This window comes from Callorhinus ursinus, unplaced genomic scaffold (genome assembly GCF_003265705.2).
Source record: "Callorhinus ursinus isolate GAN/ISIS: 27379988/994484 unplaced genomic scaffold, GSC_fseal_2.0 scaffold72, whole genome shotgun sequence".
NCBI classification, from domain to species: Eukaryota; Metazoa; Chordata; class Mammalia; order Carnivora; family Otariidae; genus Callorhinus; species Callorhinus ursinus.
This window is the reverse complement of record NW_027397134.1, coordinates 4,735,446-4,755,475: the sequence shown is the minus strand read 5'-3', so window position 1 is coordinate 4,755,475 and position 20,030 is coordinate 4,735,446. Positions and strand designations below refer to the sequence as shown.

The 20,030-nt window shown below is 48.9% G+C and overlaps 1 protein-coding gene across 1 annotated transcript; it reads left to right on the top strand.

Moving 5' to 3' along the window:
• Positions 1-8,018: 8,018 nt before the first annotated feature.
• Positions 8,019-18,685, top strand: SEC14L3 (SEC14 like lipid binding 3). The gene is made up of 12 exons (XM_025858141.2): positions 8,019-8,165; positions 9,150-9,225; positions 9,491-9,534; positions 9,668-9,727; positions 10,746-10,934; positions 11,892-11,987; positions 12,640-12,700; positions 13,863-13,946; positions 16,056-16,162; positions 16,563-16,702; positions 16,800-16,969; positions 17,832-18,685. Exons 1-12 carry the CDS (start codon positions 8,112-8,114, stop codon positions 17,951-17,953), a joined length of 1,203 nt encoding a protein of 400 aa, XP_025713926.1. The 5' UTR covers positions 8,019-8,111; the 3' UTR covers positions 17,954-18,685.
• Positions 18,686-20,030: the final 1,345 nt, after the last annotated feature.

Sequence of the window (20,030 nt, the reverse complement as noted above, 5' to 3'; positions counted from 1 at the left end):
GAAGCTTGCCTGCACTAAGGGAGGCCCAAGTGATTCTGATGGCTGTTATCAAGTGGGCAGCTCAGTAGGGCAGGAGCCAAATTCAGGGGGAGCATCCAGCAAAGAAAAACAAAAACAAAAAACCTGATGGGGGAGCAGACGTGCTTTGCCCGAGGCAGGGACCCCAGAAGGGAGAGCTGGAGGTGTGAGCGAGCCTTCCAGACAGAGGAATGGAGTAAGGGCAGCTGTGGGGTGTCTGAAGCCACAGGAAAGCCAGAAGGGCCCTTGGGTGATGCTGGTAATGGGTCACTGATGTTTGCTATTTCTTTGTGAATGACTGTGTACACATTAGGTAGTTAATACGATCATTTCATAATGGAGGTTACAAAACAGAGATTTGTTGTTTGTCAGGAAAGAATGGCAAAATCTTGGCAGGAAGCCATGGATCAAAGCTCTTACTCAAAATGAGGTGGTTGGAAATAGCCAGGCCTTCCCTGTCCCGAGGAGTGGAGGCAGGGCCTGCCCTTCCCAGGGCCAATCTCCTAACTGGAATCTTAACAACCTTCCAGGGGAAGCAGGGAAATAAGCAGGGGGTGTGGGGGGGTAACTATAGGGTTTTTTGAGGGCAGTTGGGAAGTCTCCCCTGCCCCCCAAATCTCTACCTCAGTTCAGCTCACCTTCCAAGAGCCCAGGCCGGAAGGGACACCAGTGTGGGACAATCACGGCTTCACAAGCACTCGAGCAAGTCTTTACCGGGGCTCCAGGGCACGGCACACCACAGTTTGTACACAGCCCCTTCTGTGCGACCCCGAAGAGGCGGGGATTCTAGTGAGGATGCCAAGGCTCAGTGAGAGGGAGTGCGGTGGCCAAGGGCTTAGTGTCTCATGGCAGGGGTGAAGCCGGCAGCACCCAGATGAGCCGCCAGCAGTGCCCCTGCCCTGCCCTGCCTTTCGGGGTAGGATAGGGTCAATGCGGGCAGGGAGGGCCAGCCTGGGGCAGAGAGTGGCGCTGGCCAGAGTCTGGAAGTTGCCTCTCTGCGGTATGGGACAGTGCCGGCTCCAGTCCACGTGCCAGGCCCAAGCTGATGCAGGAAGCATCACCCCCTGTTTACCGAAGAGGAGAGTAAGGCCCAGGGCAGGAAGTGACTTGTCAGGTCACTCAACATTAAAGGCAGGGGGGGGAGGTAAGACGTGAAGCGAGGTTCATCTATCCAGACAGCCCAGGTGCTAAATGAGCTCATTGGGTGGGCAGGCTTCAGGCTTGATGACTTCAGAGAGGAGGCGGGGGGCAACAGGCTCGGGCAGGTTGGTGCTCAGCTGACGGCGGTGACCTCCACGCTCAGCCACCAGAGGGTGGTGTTGGGCCAAGTGCCCCTCTTTCCCTACGGTGGAAGCCTGAACAGGACTCCTCAGCGTCCAGCTCTCCGGCTCGTGAAGGGTTTTGCAGGCAGGTTGAGGGGAAGTTCACTGGGCCCAGGCTGTTTGTGGGCCCATCCGGAGCAGCAGAGAGAGGTGGTCCCACCTGGGTTCAGATCCTGGTTCTGCCCCTTGCTGGTTTTCTCTCTAAATCCCTGTGGACTCCATCCTCCATCCCATGTCTGCCACCCTAGTCAGGGCCTCAGTCATCTCTTGCTTGGATTATTAGAAAAGAGTCCATGAGTCAGTCTCTGTGTGCCCGTTCCTCCCGCCTCCCAGGAGACTCCACAGGGCAGCCAGAAAAAGCCTTTCTGAAATGAAAATCTGATCATCACTTCCTGTGTGAGCCCTTCACTGGCACCTCATTTCCTCCCGGGAAAGTTCGGTTTTCATTGGTTGCTTATAAGGCCCTCTGTGACCTGCCTATGACACCCTCATCGCGGCTTCACCCAACGACCTGAACTCACCAATTCCTCAGACTCCTTCCTGCCTCCCTGCTTTTATTCATGCTGTGCCCTCAGTCTAGGACGCCCTTCCCCGTCCTGTTCTGTGCACCCTCAAGGCTCCCAGGGCTCTCTTTCCCTAGTCAACCTCCCCTCCCCAGTGCTTAGCAGAGTTAGAGTCTTGTCTCCATGCCCTTGGGATAACAGGGCCAGTGCTAATCATGCAGGAGAGTCGTCGTCTGTCTCCTCTTCCCCAACAGCCTCCCCAGATGTTCAATAAAGCCTTGCAAAAATAATAGGCACCATTTACTGAGCACCTATGTAGGACCGCTGCTCTTGTGCTATCTTGTTTGATCTTCATGGCAGCCTTGTCAAATAAATACAGTCATCCTGGTTATATAGGGGAGGAAAGTAAGGCTCAGAGATGCACTCATTTGCTCAATGATGTCGCCAAGACTGGAATTCAGGATGTCTGACTCCAGAGCAACATGTCTCCCTCACCCATCCACCCCCAGAGGTTAGGTCATACCAGGAGCACTGCCAAAAAGCAGAGCCTAACAGCATGACTCAGCACAGGGAGATACCCAAGTAGAGGATCAGAGAGTCACAGAACAGTGGAGAAGGAACCAGAAAGGATGGGCTCACCTAACTGTGTCCCCATCCTGGAGTTGATGGTAGGCCTGACAATAACTATAAAATCCAACACTAAAAAAAAAATAAATAAATAATAATAATAAAAGCCAACACTATCCAACACTGGCTGGCTCAGTTGGAGGAGCATGCAACTCTTGATCTCAGGGTCATGAGTTCGAGCCCCACACTGGGTGTAGAGATTACTTAAAAAAGTAAATAAACTTAAAAGAAAAAAGCCAACACAATTGGTCACTTACCGTGTGCCAGGCAGTGGGTGGTTACTGGCTTCTAACCATTTCAGTAGCCTTATAAGAGGAGGATGTTATTCGCCCCAGTTTGCAGGTGAAAAAACTGAGACTCAAAATCGCACAGAACATTACAGGTGAAGCCAGGATTCAAACCCAGGCCCCCAGGCCTAGGCTTCAGCTCCACACATTTCTGAACTATTTGGGGATTATTTGCTCAGTGTTGGGAGAGGAATTACACCTGCTTGGGTGGTTTGTTTGTGGTCACCCCCAGACTCAGCCTCCTCACAGTAGTCTTGGGCACTCCAGGTTTCCCAAGGATGGCAATAAAAAGAAGAGAACAGTTTGGAGTGAAGAACTCGGAACACTCAATGCCCTTAGGGTGCCCCAGGTATGGTGAGAGGGATATGCCAGCACCTGTCCCAGAAAATATATAAGCTCCCCTACCTTGCAGCCTCCTTCACTCTTCTCCCCCACGTTCCTATCACCATAGCATCCCATTCCTATGATAAGCAGCAAATGAGAGAAGGAAGGGAAGAGCCTATGAACTTGACCAGCAGCTTTGTCACCAACTCAAAGTTCTTTGGGGTCTCCTCCAGCAAGGGTTTTGACTTCTCAGTGGCTCTTGGTACTCCATGGCCCAGCATCAGAGGCAACAGTAACATCAACATCATCATCATTATCATACTTCATTTTGTTTTTTGATCCCAAAGGGAAATTAAAGAATGAAGAATATACACCAGAAAAAAATTGGGGTTACCAATTTCAACCAGGTTGCAGGATACAAGAGTAATATACAAAAATCAGTTGCATTTCTATACATTAGTATAGAATACAATAATACATTAATAAGGAACATTCAAAAAATGAAATTAAGAAAATAATTTCATTTACATCAGCATCCAAAAGTAAAGTTTGTATAACCAGGTATAACCCTAACTAAAGAAGTGCAAGATTGGTACGCTGAAAACCAGAATACCAACAGTATTGTTGAAGGAAATTAAAGACTACATGTAAAAAGACACCTATGTTTATGTTTCAGAAGACTCAATAATGTTAAGATGGCAATATTCCCTAAAGCGATCCACAGATTCAGTGCAATCACTACCAAAATCCCAACTGCCTTTTTTTGCAAAAATGCACAAGCTGATCCCAGAGTTCACATGGAAATGCAAGGGACTCAGAGTAGCCCAAACAATCTTGGAAAAGTAGAATGAAGTTAGGGAGGACTTGCATTTCCTGGTTTTCTTTTCTTTTCTTTTTTTTTTTTTAAGATTTTCATGGGGTTTTTGTTTGTTTGTTTGTTTGTTTGTTTGTTTTTTATTTGACAGAGAGAGACACAGCGAGAGTGGGAACACAAGCAGGGGGAGTGGGAGAGGGAGAAGCAGGCTTCCCACGGAGCAGGGAGCCCAATGAGGGGCTCAATTCCAGGACCCTGGGATCATGACCTGAACCGAAGGCAGATGCTTAATGACTGAGCCAGCCAGGCGCCCCGCATTTCCTGGTTTCAAAATTTAATATAAAGCTGCAGTAATCAAAACAATGTTGTACTGACATAATGACAGACATACAGATCAAGGACAAAGAATTGAGAGTCCAAAAATCCACTCATCTACGGTCAAGTGACTTTCGACATGTGTGCGAAGACTGTTCAATGGGAAAAGAATAATCTCTTCAACAAATACTGCTCGACTACAACATGGATGAACTTTAAAAACATTACGCTAGGTGAAAGAAGCCAGTCACTAAAGACTATATGAGTCTCTTCATATGAAATATCCAGAACAGGGAAATCTATAGAGATAGAAAGTAGATTTGTAGTTGCCAGAGGCTGCAATAGGGGAGCAGGAAATGGGGAATGGTTGCTAATGGGTACAAGGGTTGGTTTTCTGGGGGGTGATGAAAATGTTCTATAAGTAGATAGTGGTGATCGCACAACTTCGTGAATATACTAAAAAAATCACTGAATTGTACTTTAAGGATGGTGAATTTATGGTATGTGAATTATAACACTTAAAATTTTTTTCCTTTAAGAAGGAGACAATACTACCCAAGAGTAAAGATGGAAAGTAGATTGCCTCAGGGTGCCACCCAGAGCATCATTACAACTCTGGTGGGGCACCCCCAAATCCCCTTCCATCTCCTATTTTCAAGCCATCCCCACCTCACCTTACAGCCCTCTGAGCTCTCCCCACTTGCCTCTTCCCAGCAACGCTCACCCCGCTCATCCTGTAGAAAGGCTTCTCCTGGGCCCCCTCTGTACTGGCCCAACTGGTTCTGGCATGACCCATCTAAGGGAGGGTGGATAGAAAGGTGGGTATGACCGCCCTGGGGCCTGAGGGACCTGAGAGGCAGCCTTTTCACATTTCCTAGTAACCACCTAGAAGGAGGGGTTTCAGGGTGTGGTGTGGGTGGCCCTGTCTGTCCCCCTGCCATTGTTTGCTTGTTGCCATGCCATGGTCCCCTGAGAGTTTGGCAAACTAGGAGCTAAACACGATCTGGGGATTTACTGGATCTACTGGGAGAAAACATGCAGTGTGGGTGGGGGTTGGAGGTTCTCCTTTGCCAGGGCATTTATTTCAAAGGAGGGAAGTTAATTTTGCTGGCCTCAAGACACTCCACACTCCCTGGGGTGTGGACCCAGGCTTCCTAACACACGATGATGATTTAGACCATTTATTGAGCACTTACAATGTACCAGGCACACTTTCCTCCAAGGGAAGACAGGCCTGGGCTGTGGTTCTGGTGCAGGTTCCAGAGTCAGAGAGGCTTGGGTTCAAATCTTGGCTCCCCATTTCCTGGCTGTGTGTCCTCAGAAAATTTTCTTACTCTCTCTGATCTTCCATGTCTTTGTAAAATGGGGATACCCTTGCCTGCTTCCAAGTGGTCCAATAATGATGTAATGCTCTCAGCACAGAAGAAATGCTCCACTAATGGGAGACTGTGAGCTCCATGCAGACAGAGACCTAATCTCTCTGGTTTATTGCAGTATCCCCAACATTCCCCTCCACATGCTCTTCACTCTCCCACCTCCACGCCTTTGCCCATGCACTTTCCCTCCACCTGGGATGCCCTTTCCTCTACTCCAGTCTCCATCCTTCTTTTCTTGAAAATCTGGCTCAAATGCTACCTGCATCCCATTGCGATGACTTCTGTGCCTGGGTCCTCTCTCTGATTAGGATGGAAGCTCCTGGAGCTGAGACTGTGGGATAACCTAATAGTGCAGAGTGCTTAATTGGGTGGGCTTAACTCTGGCTAAGTTTACTTAACTTCTCTATATCTCAGTTTGCTTGTCTATAAAATGGGCTTAACCATGGTACCCACCCCTAGGGGTGTTCTGAGGTTTAAATGAGGCAAGGTACTTAGGATGGGGTTTGGCGTGGAATAAGCCTTCAATAAGTATAATAAACCTGCACTGTCCAATATGGTAGCCACAACCCACATGGGATGATTTAAAGTAAAATTAATGAAAATTGAATTTAATTCCATTCACACTTGAATTCCTCAGTCTCATTAACCATTTTCCTGTGTGACTAGTGGCTACCAAATATGTTCATTAGGACAACCCAGATACAAAACATTTCCATCTTTGCAGAAAGTTCTATTGGGTGGCGTTATAAGTGATGATGCTGTGTGCACAATGGGCGCTCCTCCTGGCTCTCCCTGCCCAGCTTCTGATGTCCCTAGAAATAACTGGGGTGCCTCACATGAAAGGGATGAGGGAGAGAAAGGAGACTGGTGGGAAATAAGCAGGATTAGGCGCTAATGGGAGGGCAGTGGAGGAACCCAATCTCTACCTGCTCCCAGCCTGGCAGGAAGTAGGTGTTGACAGCGGCCAGGAACTTTGCAGAAAGAGGCTGGAATGTGAAGTGGGGCAGGATTGAGGTGTGGAGTTACCTAACTGCTCCTGGCAGGTGCCTCAGATGGAGGGAGATGGCTAAAGATGCTCCCCCTTCTCCTTGTGGGTCAGATTCTATCAGGGACCCAGAGCAAGGAAGGTGTCCAGCACTAACCAGCGTCAGCTAGCCTCAAGAAGCCCCAAGCTAGCCCAGGGATGGGGACGCAGGATGCCACAGACAGAGAATCAGGGAGAGCCCTGGGCAGAGTGGCTTGAGCTGGCCCAGGGATTGTTTCAGCCCACATGGACCCCCTCAAGTCCTGAAGATATGGCCACATGGATGTGCTGTGCTCTCAAGCAGATGTGCTCCTGGTTTCTTTGTAGACAGTCATTGACAACGTGGCCTCTGCTCTTTTGGAGCTACTGACAGCTGAACAAGAATAATGCCTTAGATGTGATGACCCTTGACAGTCTATATGTCTCCTTAGATATTCCCTCCAACTGCACAAGGACAGGGCAAGCACTGATAGCCTCATTCCATAAATGAGGCAAGTGACACTCAGAGATGTCCTCTTGAAAGGGAGGTCTCATAGGGGAATGGGGAACCTGGCCAGTCCTGGCAGGCAGGTCTGATGGTGGACCATCAGGCAACATGACAGAAATCAAAGGACAGGGAAGTCTTCTGGGCTTCCTTCATCACCTTGCATACTTGCTGGACACCCCTCACTGATCAGGTGTTTAAAATCCCAAGAAACACCCTCACCACCCCAAGACCATCAGTATGCCCCACCTCTCCCTTAGGGCCCCCCCGGGGAATGTGGGATCCCAGACAAGAACCCTCATGTCCTCATGATCCCAACAATAGGAAGGCAGGCAACAGGGTGGGGGCTGCTCAGTCCTTCCCCATGTTGAAGGTGCAGGGCCCGCATTGCATGATAGGATTTGAAAGACACCAGGAAAAGTAGTGTCAGCCCTGTGGAAAAAACAAACCTTCAGCAAGGACATATTTGATTCCATTTCTCTGCCCCAGCCCGTCTCTTCTCGAATATGGACGTTTGGTGCAAAAGGATGTGAGTTTCCCACCCCAACAAACTGAATGAACCGTTTACTAGACTGACCAAGTCCCTGGCTCTTACCAGCCAGAGCTGGGTGTAGGGGGTGACCCTTGCACAACCCTCGGTGTGGGGTCTCTTCATTAGGGAGACGGGAAGATTGATGATGGGAGAGAAAGGGTGCCTGCAGGGGGCAGTCCTCGTTCTTCCTGAAAGTCCCCCCTTCTCTGGAGGCCTGGGAGCACGAGTGGAGGTTTTACAGACATTCAGCCTGGGCTCCCATGCCCTCTGGCATGCCCTCCTGTGCCCGCCTGCCCTCCAGACCTGTCCCAGATCCAAGCATGGGACCTTACTTAATCCCAATTATGTAACGTGCGATCCAACAGTTGGCCAAGAAGGAAGTGCCTGGTGCCGCACCCAGGAGTGGGGGCAAAAGTCCTCAGCTGGGCAGGGCCACAGATCAGGCTTGGTTTCTGCCGGCAGTGGCCCCTACTCCTCCAGACACCATGAGTGGTCGAGTTGGAGACCTGAGCCCCAAGCAGGCGGAGACCCTGGCCAAGGTGAGAGCCTCTTTCCCTGGAGCCCCAGCAGAAAAGGGCTGAGGAGGGGGGGGCGGGGGGGCCGGAAACCTGCCCCACTCTGTTGGCTCAGAGTGTTTTTGAAATTTTCTCTTTACTGTCACCTTACCCAGGGTCATGTTCTACAGTAGCCAGTGGTATCAGCTCTGTCCAGGGTAGGGACTGAGGGAAAAGTACCACCTCCAAGCAGTAACAGTGTGTGTGCCAGATCAAACTTGACTTCTCGTGTGGGAGCCAGAACCAGAGAGCTTTACCCACAGCAGCCCCTTCCCCATCCCTCCCAGGCCCCTTAGGTGGGGAACTGAAGGATGTTAATGGTGTGCCCTCTGATTCTGTTCCCTCTCCTTCCCCAGGACCTGAAAGATGACCTGTCTGTAAGAGTGAGAGAGACAGAGCAGGGTGTGTTGTCATCCCCACAACCAATGGGGAGGAGAACATGTAATCACTAACCATGCTTTTGTAGAAAATGGGATGAAAAAAGGCAGAAGCCTTGGTGGGCTAACACACGGAAAGAACTATGAATACACTCATACTCCAATCCACTTACCCACCCACCCACTCATTTATCCTTTCTTTCATCCATCCTTCCACCCCACCCACCCATCCATCTATCCCTCCTTCTGTCTATTCACCTACCAATCTCTCTTTCCTCTACTCACCCATTTCTCCTTCCTTCCATTCACTGATTTCTCCTTCCTTCTTTTTCCATCCACCCACCCACTCATCCAACCACCCATTCAACCATCCATTCTTCTTTCTATCTATTTACTCAAGATCTACCCTTCCATCCATTCATCTACCCATCTATCCATATACCCATCTCTCATCCTATCCATCTGTCCACCCATCCTTCCATCATCATGGGCCAGACTGCATGGGGAAGAGAAGGGATGATGACAACAATTATTGAGTTTGGGGGCCAACATTCAGTGCAAAAGCCACTTTAACCAGCACCTCCTTTCCCAGTTCCGAGAAAATGTGCAGGAGGTGTTGCCCGCCCTACCCAATCCTGATGACTATTTCCTTCTGCGCTGGCTCCGAGGTGAGGGAAGAGGTGGGGGAGATCAGGGTGAGGGGCAGCGAGAGGGGCCTGGTCCCAACTGCTTTGGAACAACTCACGGCTCTCAGGATCCAATCACACCATCCTGCTTCACATGTTCAGATCCAGGAGAGGGGAGGGTGCAGGGAAGGAAGGTCCTACCCAGGCCCCCAGTGCCATGCATAGCTCCTCACAGCCCAGGACCAGGACAAAGTGACTACAAGGCAGCCTCTCTCCTGCCTCACATCTTCCTTCCATCTTCACACAGCTCGGAATTTCGACCTGCAGAAATCAGAGGCTATGCTCCACAAGGTGAGATCTGTCCACCCCTGGAGATTTGGGAAGGGTTTTGTGGGGGGCAATCCACACCTCGAGCCCCCATCTCCATCCCCTTCTTGGAGGTGCTGGGAGCCCAACGGGGCCTTACCTCTCCTCTCCCTTGCAGTACATGGAGTTCCGGAAGTCCATGGACATTGACCACATCCTTGATTGGCAGCCCCCAGAGGTAAGCCAACACCCCTCCAACACCCCAGTCTTTTACAGACATAACATTAAAACAGCGTCTAGGTCACTGGAGAGCATGAATGAAGGGCAGCATACCCGAGAGGGCCGTGGAACTGCCCACAGGCATACAGGCACCTCTCCTCTAATAATTATGGATATTTCCTGGGTGCTTATGAGGTCCTGGCCTGAGATGAAACTTTACCTGCATGAACTCATTTAGTCATCACAACTCAGTAAGGGGGGCGCAGTTGTCCCCATTTTACAGATGAGGACACTGAGGTCCAGCAAAAGTTAAGCACGCTACCCAAAGCCCCACAGCCCCAACGTGGAACTGGGATTTGAATTCATGAAACTGGCCCTTCACCACCACCATTGTGCCTCCGGGCCCTCACCCCTGGGATCTTGCTCAAAGCATCCCATCTGTGTGGGAAAGAAATTTAGCCCACCAAGTTGTTGGAGAGAACAGTCCCACCACTGGCACCTCGGTAAAGCAAGGGGCAGAGTTTCATTTGTAGAGCATGAGCTCTGGCTCAAGCACTGTGCTTGGCCAACATGATATTGGGGACTTTCCCTAAGGGAGGGGTTATCCAAGCCTTCTTACAGAAGAGGAAGTGGAATGGGACTCAAAGAGGTAGGTGTCACTTGTTCAAGGATGCACAGCAAGGAAGCAGCAGTGTCTCTATTTGAACCAAGTATGTTGACCTTCAGAATCCATGTTTTCCATCACTAAGCCCAACTTCTCTCAATGGAAATGGACATGGGAGATGCTGGCGGACAGAATTAAGAAGCCCAGAGGCCTTCAGCCAGGCCCAGCTGAGGCCTGGCTCTGCCATGTACTCGCTATAAGCAAGGCCCTCCCCTCAGGGTCCCTTAGTTTTCTCACCTGGACAATAGTGTCACCCTTCAGGGGGAGTGCTTGTACCATGCTGTGTGTAGGCTTGGGCCAGCCAGGTCAGCCTAGTCTGGGGGTCTCTGGGGAGGTGCATAATGCCAAGTTCTGTATATCTTTCCATGCCCAGGTGATCCAGAAGTACATGCCTGGAGGCCTGTGTGGCTATGACCGGGACGGCTGCCCGGTGTGGTATGACATCATTGGGCCACTTGACCCAAAGGGCCTGCTCTTCTCCGTCACCAAGCAGGACCTGCTTAAGACCAAGATGAGGGACTGCGAGCGCATCCTGCATGAGTGTGACTTGCAGACGGAACGGGTAAGGCACAGGCTGAGCGAGGCGGGCAGCTGGGTACAGGTGAGGCTGCCAAGGGACATAGTCCCAAGAACACACTGTGCTCTCTGCTATCACAGTCAGAGGACTCTGGGGTCAAACGATCTCAGCAGCTCGGCTGCTTCCTAGCTGTGTGGTCTTGGAGGGTCATGTCACCTCCCTAAGCCTATTCCTCACCCACAAAACAAGAATAATAATAAATAATGTTGCAAAGATTAAATGAGATAATGCAAATGTATGGCCCAGCACACAGCCTCATGCATATTTCTCAATAATACAAGTTACTGTTATTCCCTCTGAGTCTTTGCCCCTGCTGTTCCTTCTGTTTGAATAACTTTACCTCCCAGCACACCGCTACCTCCCACACTTCTCTTGGTTCTCTCCCTTTTATCATTCAAATCCCAAACTTAGATGTCACCTTCTCTGAGGTCCCTGTCTGGGTTAACGTGTGTCCCCAAAGCTCCTAAGCTGTTTATTTGCAGCACTTACCTCAGGACTTATAGTGACCTGGTTGCTTGTCAGTCTCTCCAAGTAGACTGTGAACCCTTTGATGACAAGAGTATTATATGTTATATTCTCCATGTCTGGCACAAAATAGGTGCTTAACAAATATCATTTGGACAGAGGGATGGATGGATGATTGAATTGTAGTATGAATGGATGGATGGGTAAATTGATGGGTGGGTGGGTCAATTAATGGATGGATGGACAAAGGGATGGATGGATGATAAATGGATAATGGGTGATGGATGGATGGATAGATGGATGGTTGGGTAGGTGGATGTGTGAGTAAATGCATTCAGTTTTGTCCACTTGTTCCTCTGAGGACAGAGTAGGGGACTGGGAGAATTGCTGAGGGGGTCATATGCTAGGGTCACCATGTCCCAAGTTCCGAGCCTGCACCCTGAACATTGGGACTGGTCTTTGTTTTCATCCTTGCAGCTGGGGAAGAAGATTGAGACCATTGTGATGATATTTGACTGTGAGGGCCTGGGACTGAAACACTTCTGGAAACCTCTGGTGGAAGTGTACCAAGAGGTGAGGAGAAGGCCCCCTGGATGACCCCTGCTTCCTTAATGATGAGCTTGGTCTGCTGAGACCTTGTGGCTCACTCAGAGCCAGGATTTGGTAAAAGGTGGTGGACTTCCCAGGCTCCGGCACTGCAACTCAGGACCCAAAGGGCCTTAATGTGTTTCCCAAAAGACAGGCCTCAGATTCAACACTGTACTGAGACCATAGAGGCCACCTTCTGCCAAACATTCCCAACTCTGTCCTCCCTAGCTTTGTGACTCCAGCAAGTCATTTCATGCCTCCATGCTTCAGTTTCCTCACCTACAAAATGTGGATACCAATAGTCTGCATTTCAAAGGGATGTAGGGATATTCCAGTGGGTTGATATATAAAATGTGTACACAGTGCTTGACAAATTGTGAACATTTAATAAACGATAGTCATTATTATTGTTATACTACTATTACTATAAGATTTACTCTGAAAATGATTATATTAGAGTGTGGTTGTAATAGTCTGAAGTGAAAAACTCTCCTCCAGGGGCCAGTGGAGGTGATGGAAATAAAGGAAACCCTCCTTAGCCCTTTGAACACTCCAGAGGGGAGATTGCAAAGGCCATGGGGATAGGAGAAGATGAGATGAGATGTGGGCTCTGATGGGGTCTTTCTTGGTTCTACAGTTCTTTGGCCTCCTTGAAGAGAATTACCCGGAGACCCTGAAGTTCATGCTCATTGTGAAAGGTGTGTGGCAAATGACTTCACTTTTTTGTGCCTCTGTTTCCTCATTTGTACCCTGGGAACAATGAAAGTGCCTTTTTCCCTGGGTAGTAGTGAGGCAGGTTGGTTGCTTGGCTGCATGCAAATCACTTAGAGTGCCTGGAACAAAGTAAGTGTTCCATAAATAATAATTTCAATGGTTGGCCTTACTGCAAGAAGAGGCATTTCCCACACTAGCTCTTTCAGGAATCCTTGCTCATTTCTCCCACCCATGTTGATCTCTCCATTCCCAAACTGCCTGTGGCACTGACATCTGGAGCAACCAAGTCTGGCCTTTCCTGTCTGCTGCCTTCTGGAGGTCTCTAGTTGTCTTGTGTGTGTTCATCCTGGTTTTTTCCTGAGTTGTCCACTCCTTGAAGGCAGGGCCTTTGATTTTCCACTTCTGTTGTACCCTTCACAGGCCTGGAACCATGTGGATGCTTAATAGGTATTTGTGTTGTTGAATAGGTTGATGGATAGAAGGATGGATGGATGTTTGTTGGTTGGCTGGTTAATTGGTTGGTTGGTTGATTATTTGGTTAGTTGGTTGTTAGTTTACTGGCCAGTTGGTTGGCTGTCTAGATGAATGACTGGTGGCTGGTTGGATAGTTAGTTGGTCAGTTAAGTGACTGGTTGATCGGTTGGTTTGTTGGATAGTTGTTAGCTTGGTTGACTGATTGAATGACCAGCTGGCATTTTGTTTGGGTGGGTAGGTGAGTAGCAACTTGGCAGATTGGTTAGTCTGCTGGCTGATTTGTCATTTGGATGGACCTTGGGTGGTTGGCTGGCTGCAGAAGGCAATTGGCTGTGTGGTTAGCTTGTTGCTTGATAGGCTGATGGGTTTTCTGGTTGGCCGATTTGTTAGTTGGTTGTATGACTATTTGGTAGATCGGCTGACTGGTTGGTAGTCTGATTAGAAGGTAAATTGATTGGCCATTTTGTTGGTTGGTTGATAGATTGGATGATTGACTGGGTAGCTGGTTAGTTAACTGCTTGTTGGTTGTTTGACCAGTTGTGGGCATGGTTTGGCAGTTGCAGGGCATTTTCCAATTCATGACTCCTCCATATTGTTGGCTATGACTATGACGGAGAGAATGTCCCAGTGGAATAATTTTCTTCTCCATTATCTTTGTTTGTATCTCTCCAGCCACAAAACTGTTCCCTGTAGGCTACAACCTCATGAAGCCCTTCCTGAGTGAAGACACTCGCAGAAAAATTATAGTATTGGGAAGTAAGTAATTCTAGCTCTATCCCCTGAGCTCTGCGCCACCTAGAGTCAGAAATTCCTCCTCAAAAGTGAAGTGAAATGTGTTTTACACTATAGAGTCTGTTCAGGTATTTCTGCCTCATTCCATGTCATTGGTGACAGAGGCCTCACACCTTCCTCCTCATTAGTTTCAGTTTGGTTGATAGACAACCTCTGGGCTATGGGCCTCATTTTCCTTTCAATACTCATTACCTCAGTGCTTCTAAAGGCAATTTGGGCTGGGGAGGATGAGGAAGAACAGCAAGAAGAGGAGATGTGATTCAGAGAAGGAAGGGTCAACAAGAAGGGACTGGATAAGTAAATAATAATGCATCCATTTGATGAATTATTAGAAAACCATGAAAAATGATTTGATGCCAAGGGAAATGTTATTAAGTTTTTAAAAAGCAGATTATAAAGTGGTGTGGATAGTATCATCTTCCTTGTAAAAACAAAAATATATTGCTAGAAGAAAATGCAACAAAATGTTGATTTGTGCAGTGTATACACATTTGCACTTGGGTTTGGAAGGCTAAGGGTTAACAGAGGAGTAGGTTGATGACTGGAAGGAGCTCTTTACTAGGAAGTTCACAGATGGATCATAGACCAAAAAATATTGAGAAACTTTGTCACTGGGGCATGCTTTCTTCTCAAAGTGGTTACACGTGAATTACTATAAAATTCAACAGTAGTCTGGGCTTTAAGGTGGTGGCTGATGGACAAACTAAAAATGTGCATTTGGGATAAAGAACCTAATGCCTGGAGTTTTATCTGAACCTTTTGAGTGTAAAGAAAGAAAATCATAAAATAAAACAAAACAAGACAAAAAAATGTTGATTTGTGGATGGCAAGAAATCAAGTGGTTTTTTAATTTTATTTTTTGTATTTTTTCTGTTTCCTAAAGTTTTTATAATAACATGTATTACTTTTATAAGTAGAAAAAATCATTATTTTAAAAAATGATAAGGAAAGAGAAAGAAAAGAAGAGAAATAGTTCTTAAACTCAAGCCAATGACCTTGAACTTAGAGACAACTTCTTGCAAGCAGAATGGTCAGATCATCAAATCAGGAGATCTAAGGATCTGGGCGGGTAGAATCTTACAAATCCTGCTTTCTTTCTCTTCCTGATACTTGAGTCTCTGTCTCTGCCCAGTTCCACAGGGATAGGGAGCTAGGTGGATCACAAGGTAGCCCCCCAAATCCTGGAGCAGTGTGGGTAATGCCACACTCCAGGTCCAAGTCCAGGGCTCGTCCTACTTAGTGGCACACAGGGCCCTGTGCATTTGGCCCTGGTCTGCCAGGCATTGTGGTCTTTGTTTTTATCCCACTGGTGGCAAGGAATATCCCATGGCCACAATAGGGCTGGGAGTGGGCAAGGGAGATAGCCTGGATTGGTCATAAAACCCAGAATGCTTAGAGCTTTGCACAGGGCATGAAGAACAGTAATGAGCATTATGGCTTTAATGATTAAGCAGCACAGAAAGGGAAGGTCCATTCAAAGGCCCAGGACTATCCATCCCCCACCAAGAGGTCTGTCTTGAGTATGCCACTTACATGTTTATGGCCCCCAACAAGGTCCTTTTTTTTTTTTTTAAAGATTTTATTTATTTATTTGACAGAGAGAGACACAGGGAGAGAGGGAACACAAGCAGGCGGAGTGGGAGAGGGAGAAGCAGGCTTCCCCGCTGAGCAGGGAGCCCGATGTGGGACCCGATCCCAGGACCCTGGGATCATGACCTGAGCCGAAGGCAGACGCTTAACGACTGAGCCACCCAGGCGCCCCCCCAACAAGGTCCTTGACCTCAAAGGCTTTAAAGCCTCCTTGAGACAATTAGATGATTCTTATCTTCACTATTCAGGATCAGAAGACCTTCAAAAATGTGCAAACCCATTAGCTCAAAGGAAACATTTTTCCATAGCAACACAATGCTGGAGGACATTTTCTGCAGCCCGAGTCCTGGAAGGCTGGGGAATTGGTCCTGGTAGCCTAGTCCCTGTAGGGCTTTCCCCAAGCTCAGGCCCCCCTGGTGGGAATGGGGGGCTGACAAGTACCCTCCACACCTGATAACAACCCTTCAAGCCCTCTGCCCGCAGGCAACTGGAAGGAAGGCTTGCTGAAACACATCAGTCCCGAGGAACTACCTGCTCAGTTTGGGGGAACTCTGACCGACCCAGATGGGAACCCCAAATGTTTAACTAAGGTACGAAGAGCCCCAGACAGGGGAGGGGAGAGGAGTAGAGCTGAGTTCCTTTCTCACCCTATCACTCATTCCACAAATGTCTATGGAGAGACCCCTGTGAGCCAGGTATTGAGCTAGACAGTCCCAGCCCTACTATCACCAGGCTCTCAGCAGCTGTGCAGGGAAACAAGAAATGAGGAAAATGACTCTGAGGGATGAGCTGGAAGGGGAAGTTTCCAGACGAGGCTTTGACCCTGGAGGGTCAAGGAAGGCTTTCTGAGGGTGGTGGGAAGAGGACAGGGTGAGTAGGATACTTCCAGAAGATGGTAAAGCATCTCAGGCAGGAGAAACAGCATGAAACAGCACAAGCAATGCAATGGTCAAAAGAGGGAAGCAAACCCATTCTGTCCTGTGTCTGCAGATCAACTATGGTGGGGAGATCCCCAAGTCCATGTATATGCGGGACCAAGTGAAGACTCAGTATGAGCACTCAGTGCAGATCAATCGTGGCTCCTCACACCAGGTGGAATATGAAATTCTGTTCCCAGGCTGTGTCCTCAGGTAAGGGCCAGGACATCAACCCATCTCTGGCTGGTCTTACACCCTCAGGGTCCCATCAGACTGAGCGCAACTTGTCCCCCTCCCACCGCCCACCCAGGTGGCAGTTCTCCTCTGATGGTGCAGACATTGGCTTTGGGGTTTTCCTGAAGACCAAGTTGGGGGAGCGGCAGCGAGCCGGGGAAATGACAGAAGTACTCCCCAGCCAGCGTTACAATGCCCACATGGTGCCTGAGGATGGGAGCCTCACCTGCTCAGAAGCTGGTGTCTGTAAGTCTACCCTGGCTGGGCCCCAGCTCTGGAAGGCTGGAGCCACCTGTCCCATGGTTTAGAGGAGGAAACAGACTCTGTTTCAGACTCTGCAGTGACTCTCCCCCACCCCAGGAACATACAGCCTAGGTTAGTGCCATTCATTCACACAGTTGGTCATTCAGGCTACACTCTCAAGCATTTACTACACACTAAGAGTTAACGACACACAGGCCTTGAAGAGGCTGAGAGCACTCAGGCCACAGGCCACAGGCAAGGGACAATAAGGCAAGTGTGACATTTCCCAGGAAGAAACTGGGATTCTGAGAAGTAAATCAGCTTGTCCAGAGCCACACAGCTGAGTGTGATGCCAGGGTCCCACCTCAGCCTCATGGTAGCTGCATAACCCTGGGCAAAGTCTTAGCAATCTGGAGCCTTGGTTTGCTCACCTGTGAAGAGAGGTTACAACCTCTGCCTCTTGGGTGGTTGTGAGGAAGTAGAAGGTATGCACTGGCCTCACCTAGCACCTCACTTTACCCAAGGGGACTGGGAGGACTCTGACATTCCCAACTGCCCCCCAACCCCTATCATGGCAGTGTCCAGGTGTGGAGACAATGGGACGCAGTGGCCATTGTTCTCATTGCCAGTTGGTGCAACTAAAGCCAGGCTGGGCATGCGCCAAGAGGAGGTCAGTGTCTGTTTACAGACATGGCTCCAGGCTGACAGTTCCCATGGGAAAAGGAACAGGAGTGATGGGAACTTGGCCCAGCTTAGCAAACATAGCAGGTAGAAACACAGCTTGTCCTCCCTCCTGTGGCCAGGGCAGGGACATGGGGAGTGTGAAGCCAGACCTAACTACCCATCTGTCCATCTGTCCCCCCAGATGTCCTGCGCTTTGACAACACTTATAGCTTTGTCCACGCCAAGAAGGTCAGCTTCACTGTGGAGGTGCTGCTCCCAGACGAGGGCATGCAAAAGTATGACAAGGAACTCACCCCTGTATAGGCAGCTCGCTCACTTCTCTGAAACCCCTGACCCCCTCCTTTCTCTATCAATATCCTACCACCCTCCCTTCCCTCAGAAATTGATCATTAATCCTCTTGACTCTGTGAGATTAGTGAGTAGAGAAAGAGCTGCCTTGGGGAAGACTTATGTGCTGTGGTTAGATCAGGAAAGGTATGAGAGGCACAGTTTTGGAGGATGCCAAGATTGCATAAGAGGAAGAAGCAAGGTGAAAGCAAGAGGTGATGTCATTGAAACCCAAGAAACCAGAAAATGAATCCTTAGCTTCTGTCCTCACTTCTCCTAAGGCATTTGTGTGTGTTCAAATTTCTTCCCTATGAGCTATGAGCCACTTGGGTTACAGATATATCTAAATTCCTTTTACTTCTACTCCTTATACGGTAGATGCTCAATGTATACTTGGGAAGTTGAATGAAGGTAGTGAGCAGGTAATTCACCAGTATGCAGGACAAGAAGGAGCTTACCCAGAGCAGATTTCAGCACCTTGGACAGAGACCAGGCTGTGGACGGGGTAGGCTCTCCTGGAGACCCAGGTGATCCAGCCCCCTGGTTTCTGGGAGTGGCTGCCCCCTCAGGTAGGTAGGAGATGCCTACATAAGGCTTTGTCTGATTCAGGGCACACAGCTTTCCCAACCCATCACTCCCACCCTCACCCCCTCCCTTTGGAACTCACAGCTTATATTTTAAGCAATTAAAGAAACTTTACTGAAAGCAAAAGAGGTCCTATCTGGCTCAGACTGTGGCCTGGTGATAATAATTTAAAAGTCTCAGCTATCATCTGGTTAGTGCTTTCTTGCACACCCCACATGGTGCCAAGTGCTTTATGAGTTTTGCTCATTTCACGCTCAAACCTTCCCTGGGGGCCGCTTATCATGGTCATCTTATGGACAAGAAAACTAAGGCTTAGGGAGGTGACCTGCAACATCATATAGCTCTTAAGTGGCAGATTCAAGACCTAGGGTTTGTTTTTTCTTTACTCCAAAGACATTGCTTTTAATTGTCCATAATACCACTTCCTAAGACCCTACTTTCACAAAGAAGGAGAGAAGGAATGACTTGTTTGTCCTAGATCTTCCAGCAGAAGTGTCCTGAGTGTCACCCTCTCCAATCTTAGTTTGTCGGCAAAGTATGTGTTATGCCCATTGGTCAGCTGGGGCAATAGAGACCCCAGTGCTCAACTGCATGATGTTTGTCCAAGGAAACTCACAGCAAAATGGACTAGGGCTTTGCTTCTAAGCCTAGCACCCTGTCCATTCACATGGCCTCTGGGAAACATGACCCCCTGACACTCACCATGGCTTTGGGTGACTGAGGGAGAAGTTGGGTCTCCAAGACATTCCTGCTCCAAACCAGGGACACAGAGACACCTAGGACCTCTTACCAGAAGGTACCAAATTACACAGAGAACGTGGGTAGGTGGGAACCAAAGGGATGGCTGGTCCTTGGGAACGAGCTGCCCAGAACCAAGGCTACTGGAGTGAGCCAGAGTGGAAGGCCTGACTCCAAAACCGATCAAGCAAATGTTCAGCAATGGCTAGCACTTTCCATCCGCACTTATGGGCACAGGATTTTATCTCCATTTTATAGATGGGAAACTGAGCTCCCAAAAGACACTGGCCTGGTTTCCTTTGGCCTATGGGTGGCAAAAATAACACTGAAGTTAAGGCCACCCTCCCCCACCTACTCACTCCCACCAAATTCACATTACTGTGGCAATTTTCCAGAATAAGACAAGACTGCTGACTCTCAGAGTTGGGGAAGGTGAAGGAGGAAGGAGAGGAAGAGGAAGAGAGGGTTGTCAGATTTATGAGGGGGGAAGCAAGATATGGAACATACTTAAAATTGTTTATCTGAAATTAAAACTTAATGGGGCATCCTGTATTTTATCTGGCCACCGTACAAATGAGGGAGAGGGAGAGGGAAGGGAGAAAGAGGGGAGAAAGGAAAGAGGGGCATGGGCTCATTCTCTTGGAAGACTGTGGTAGCACCAGCAATGTGGGTCAAGGGGTTCCTGGGAGTGGTTGGCCCAGAGTCGATGGTGCAGGGTGGAGGCACAGGG

Bases quoted from the DNA above. Each gene is read 5' to 3' on its own strand.
- SEC14L3 (XM_025858141.2), top strand. From the start codon at position 8,112: ATGAGTGGTCGAGTTGGAGACCTGAGCCCCAAGCAGGCGGAGACCCTG. The intron at 9,535-9,667 runs GTGAGATCTGTC...TCTCCCTTGCAG, and splicing joins CAGAGGCTATGCTCCACAAG to TACATGGAGTTCCGGAAGTC. The intron at 16,970-17,831 runs GTAAGTCTACCC...CTGTCCCCCCAG, and splicing joins CTGCTCAGAAGCTGGTGTCT to ATGTCCTGCGCTTTGACAAC.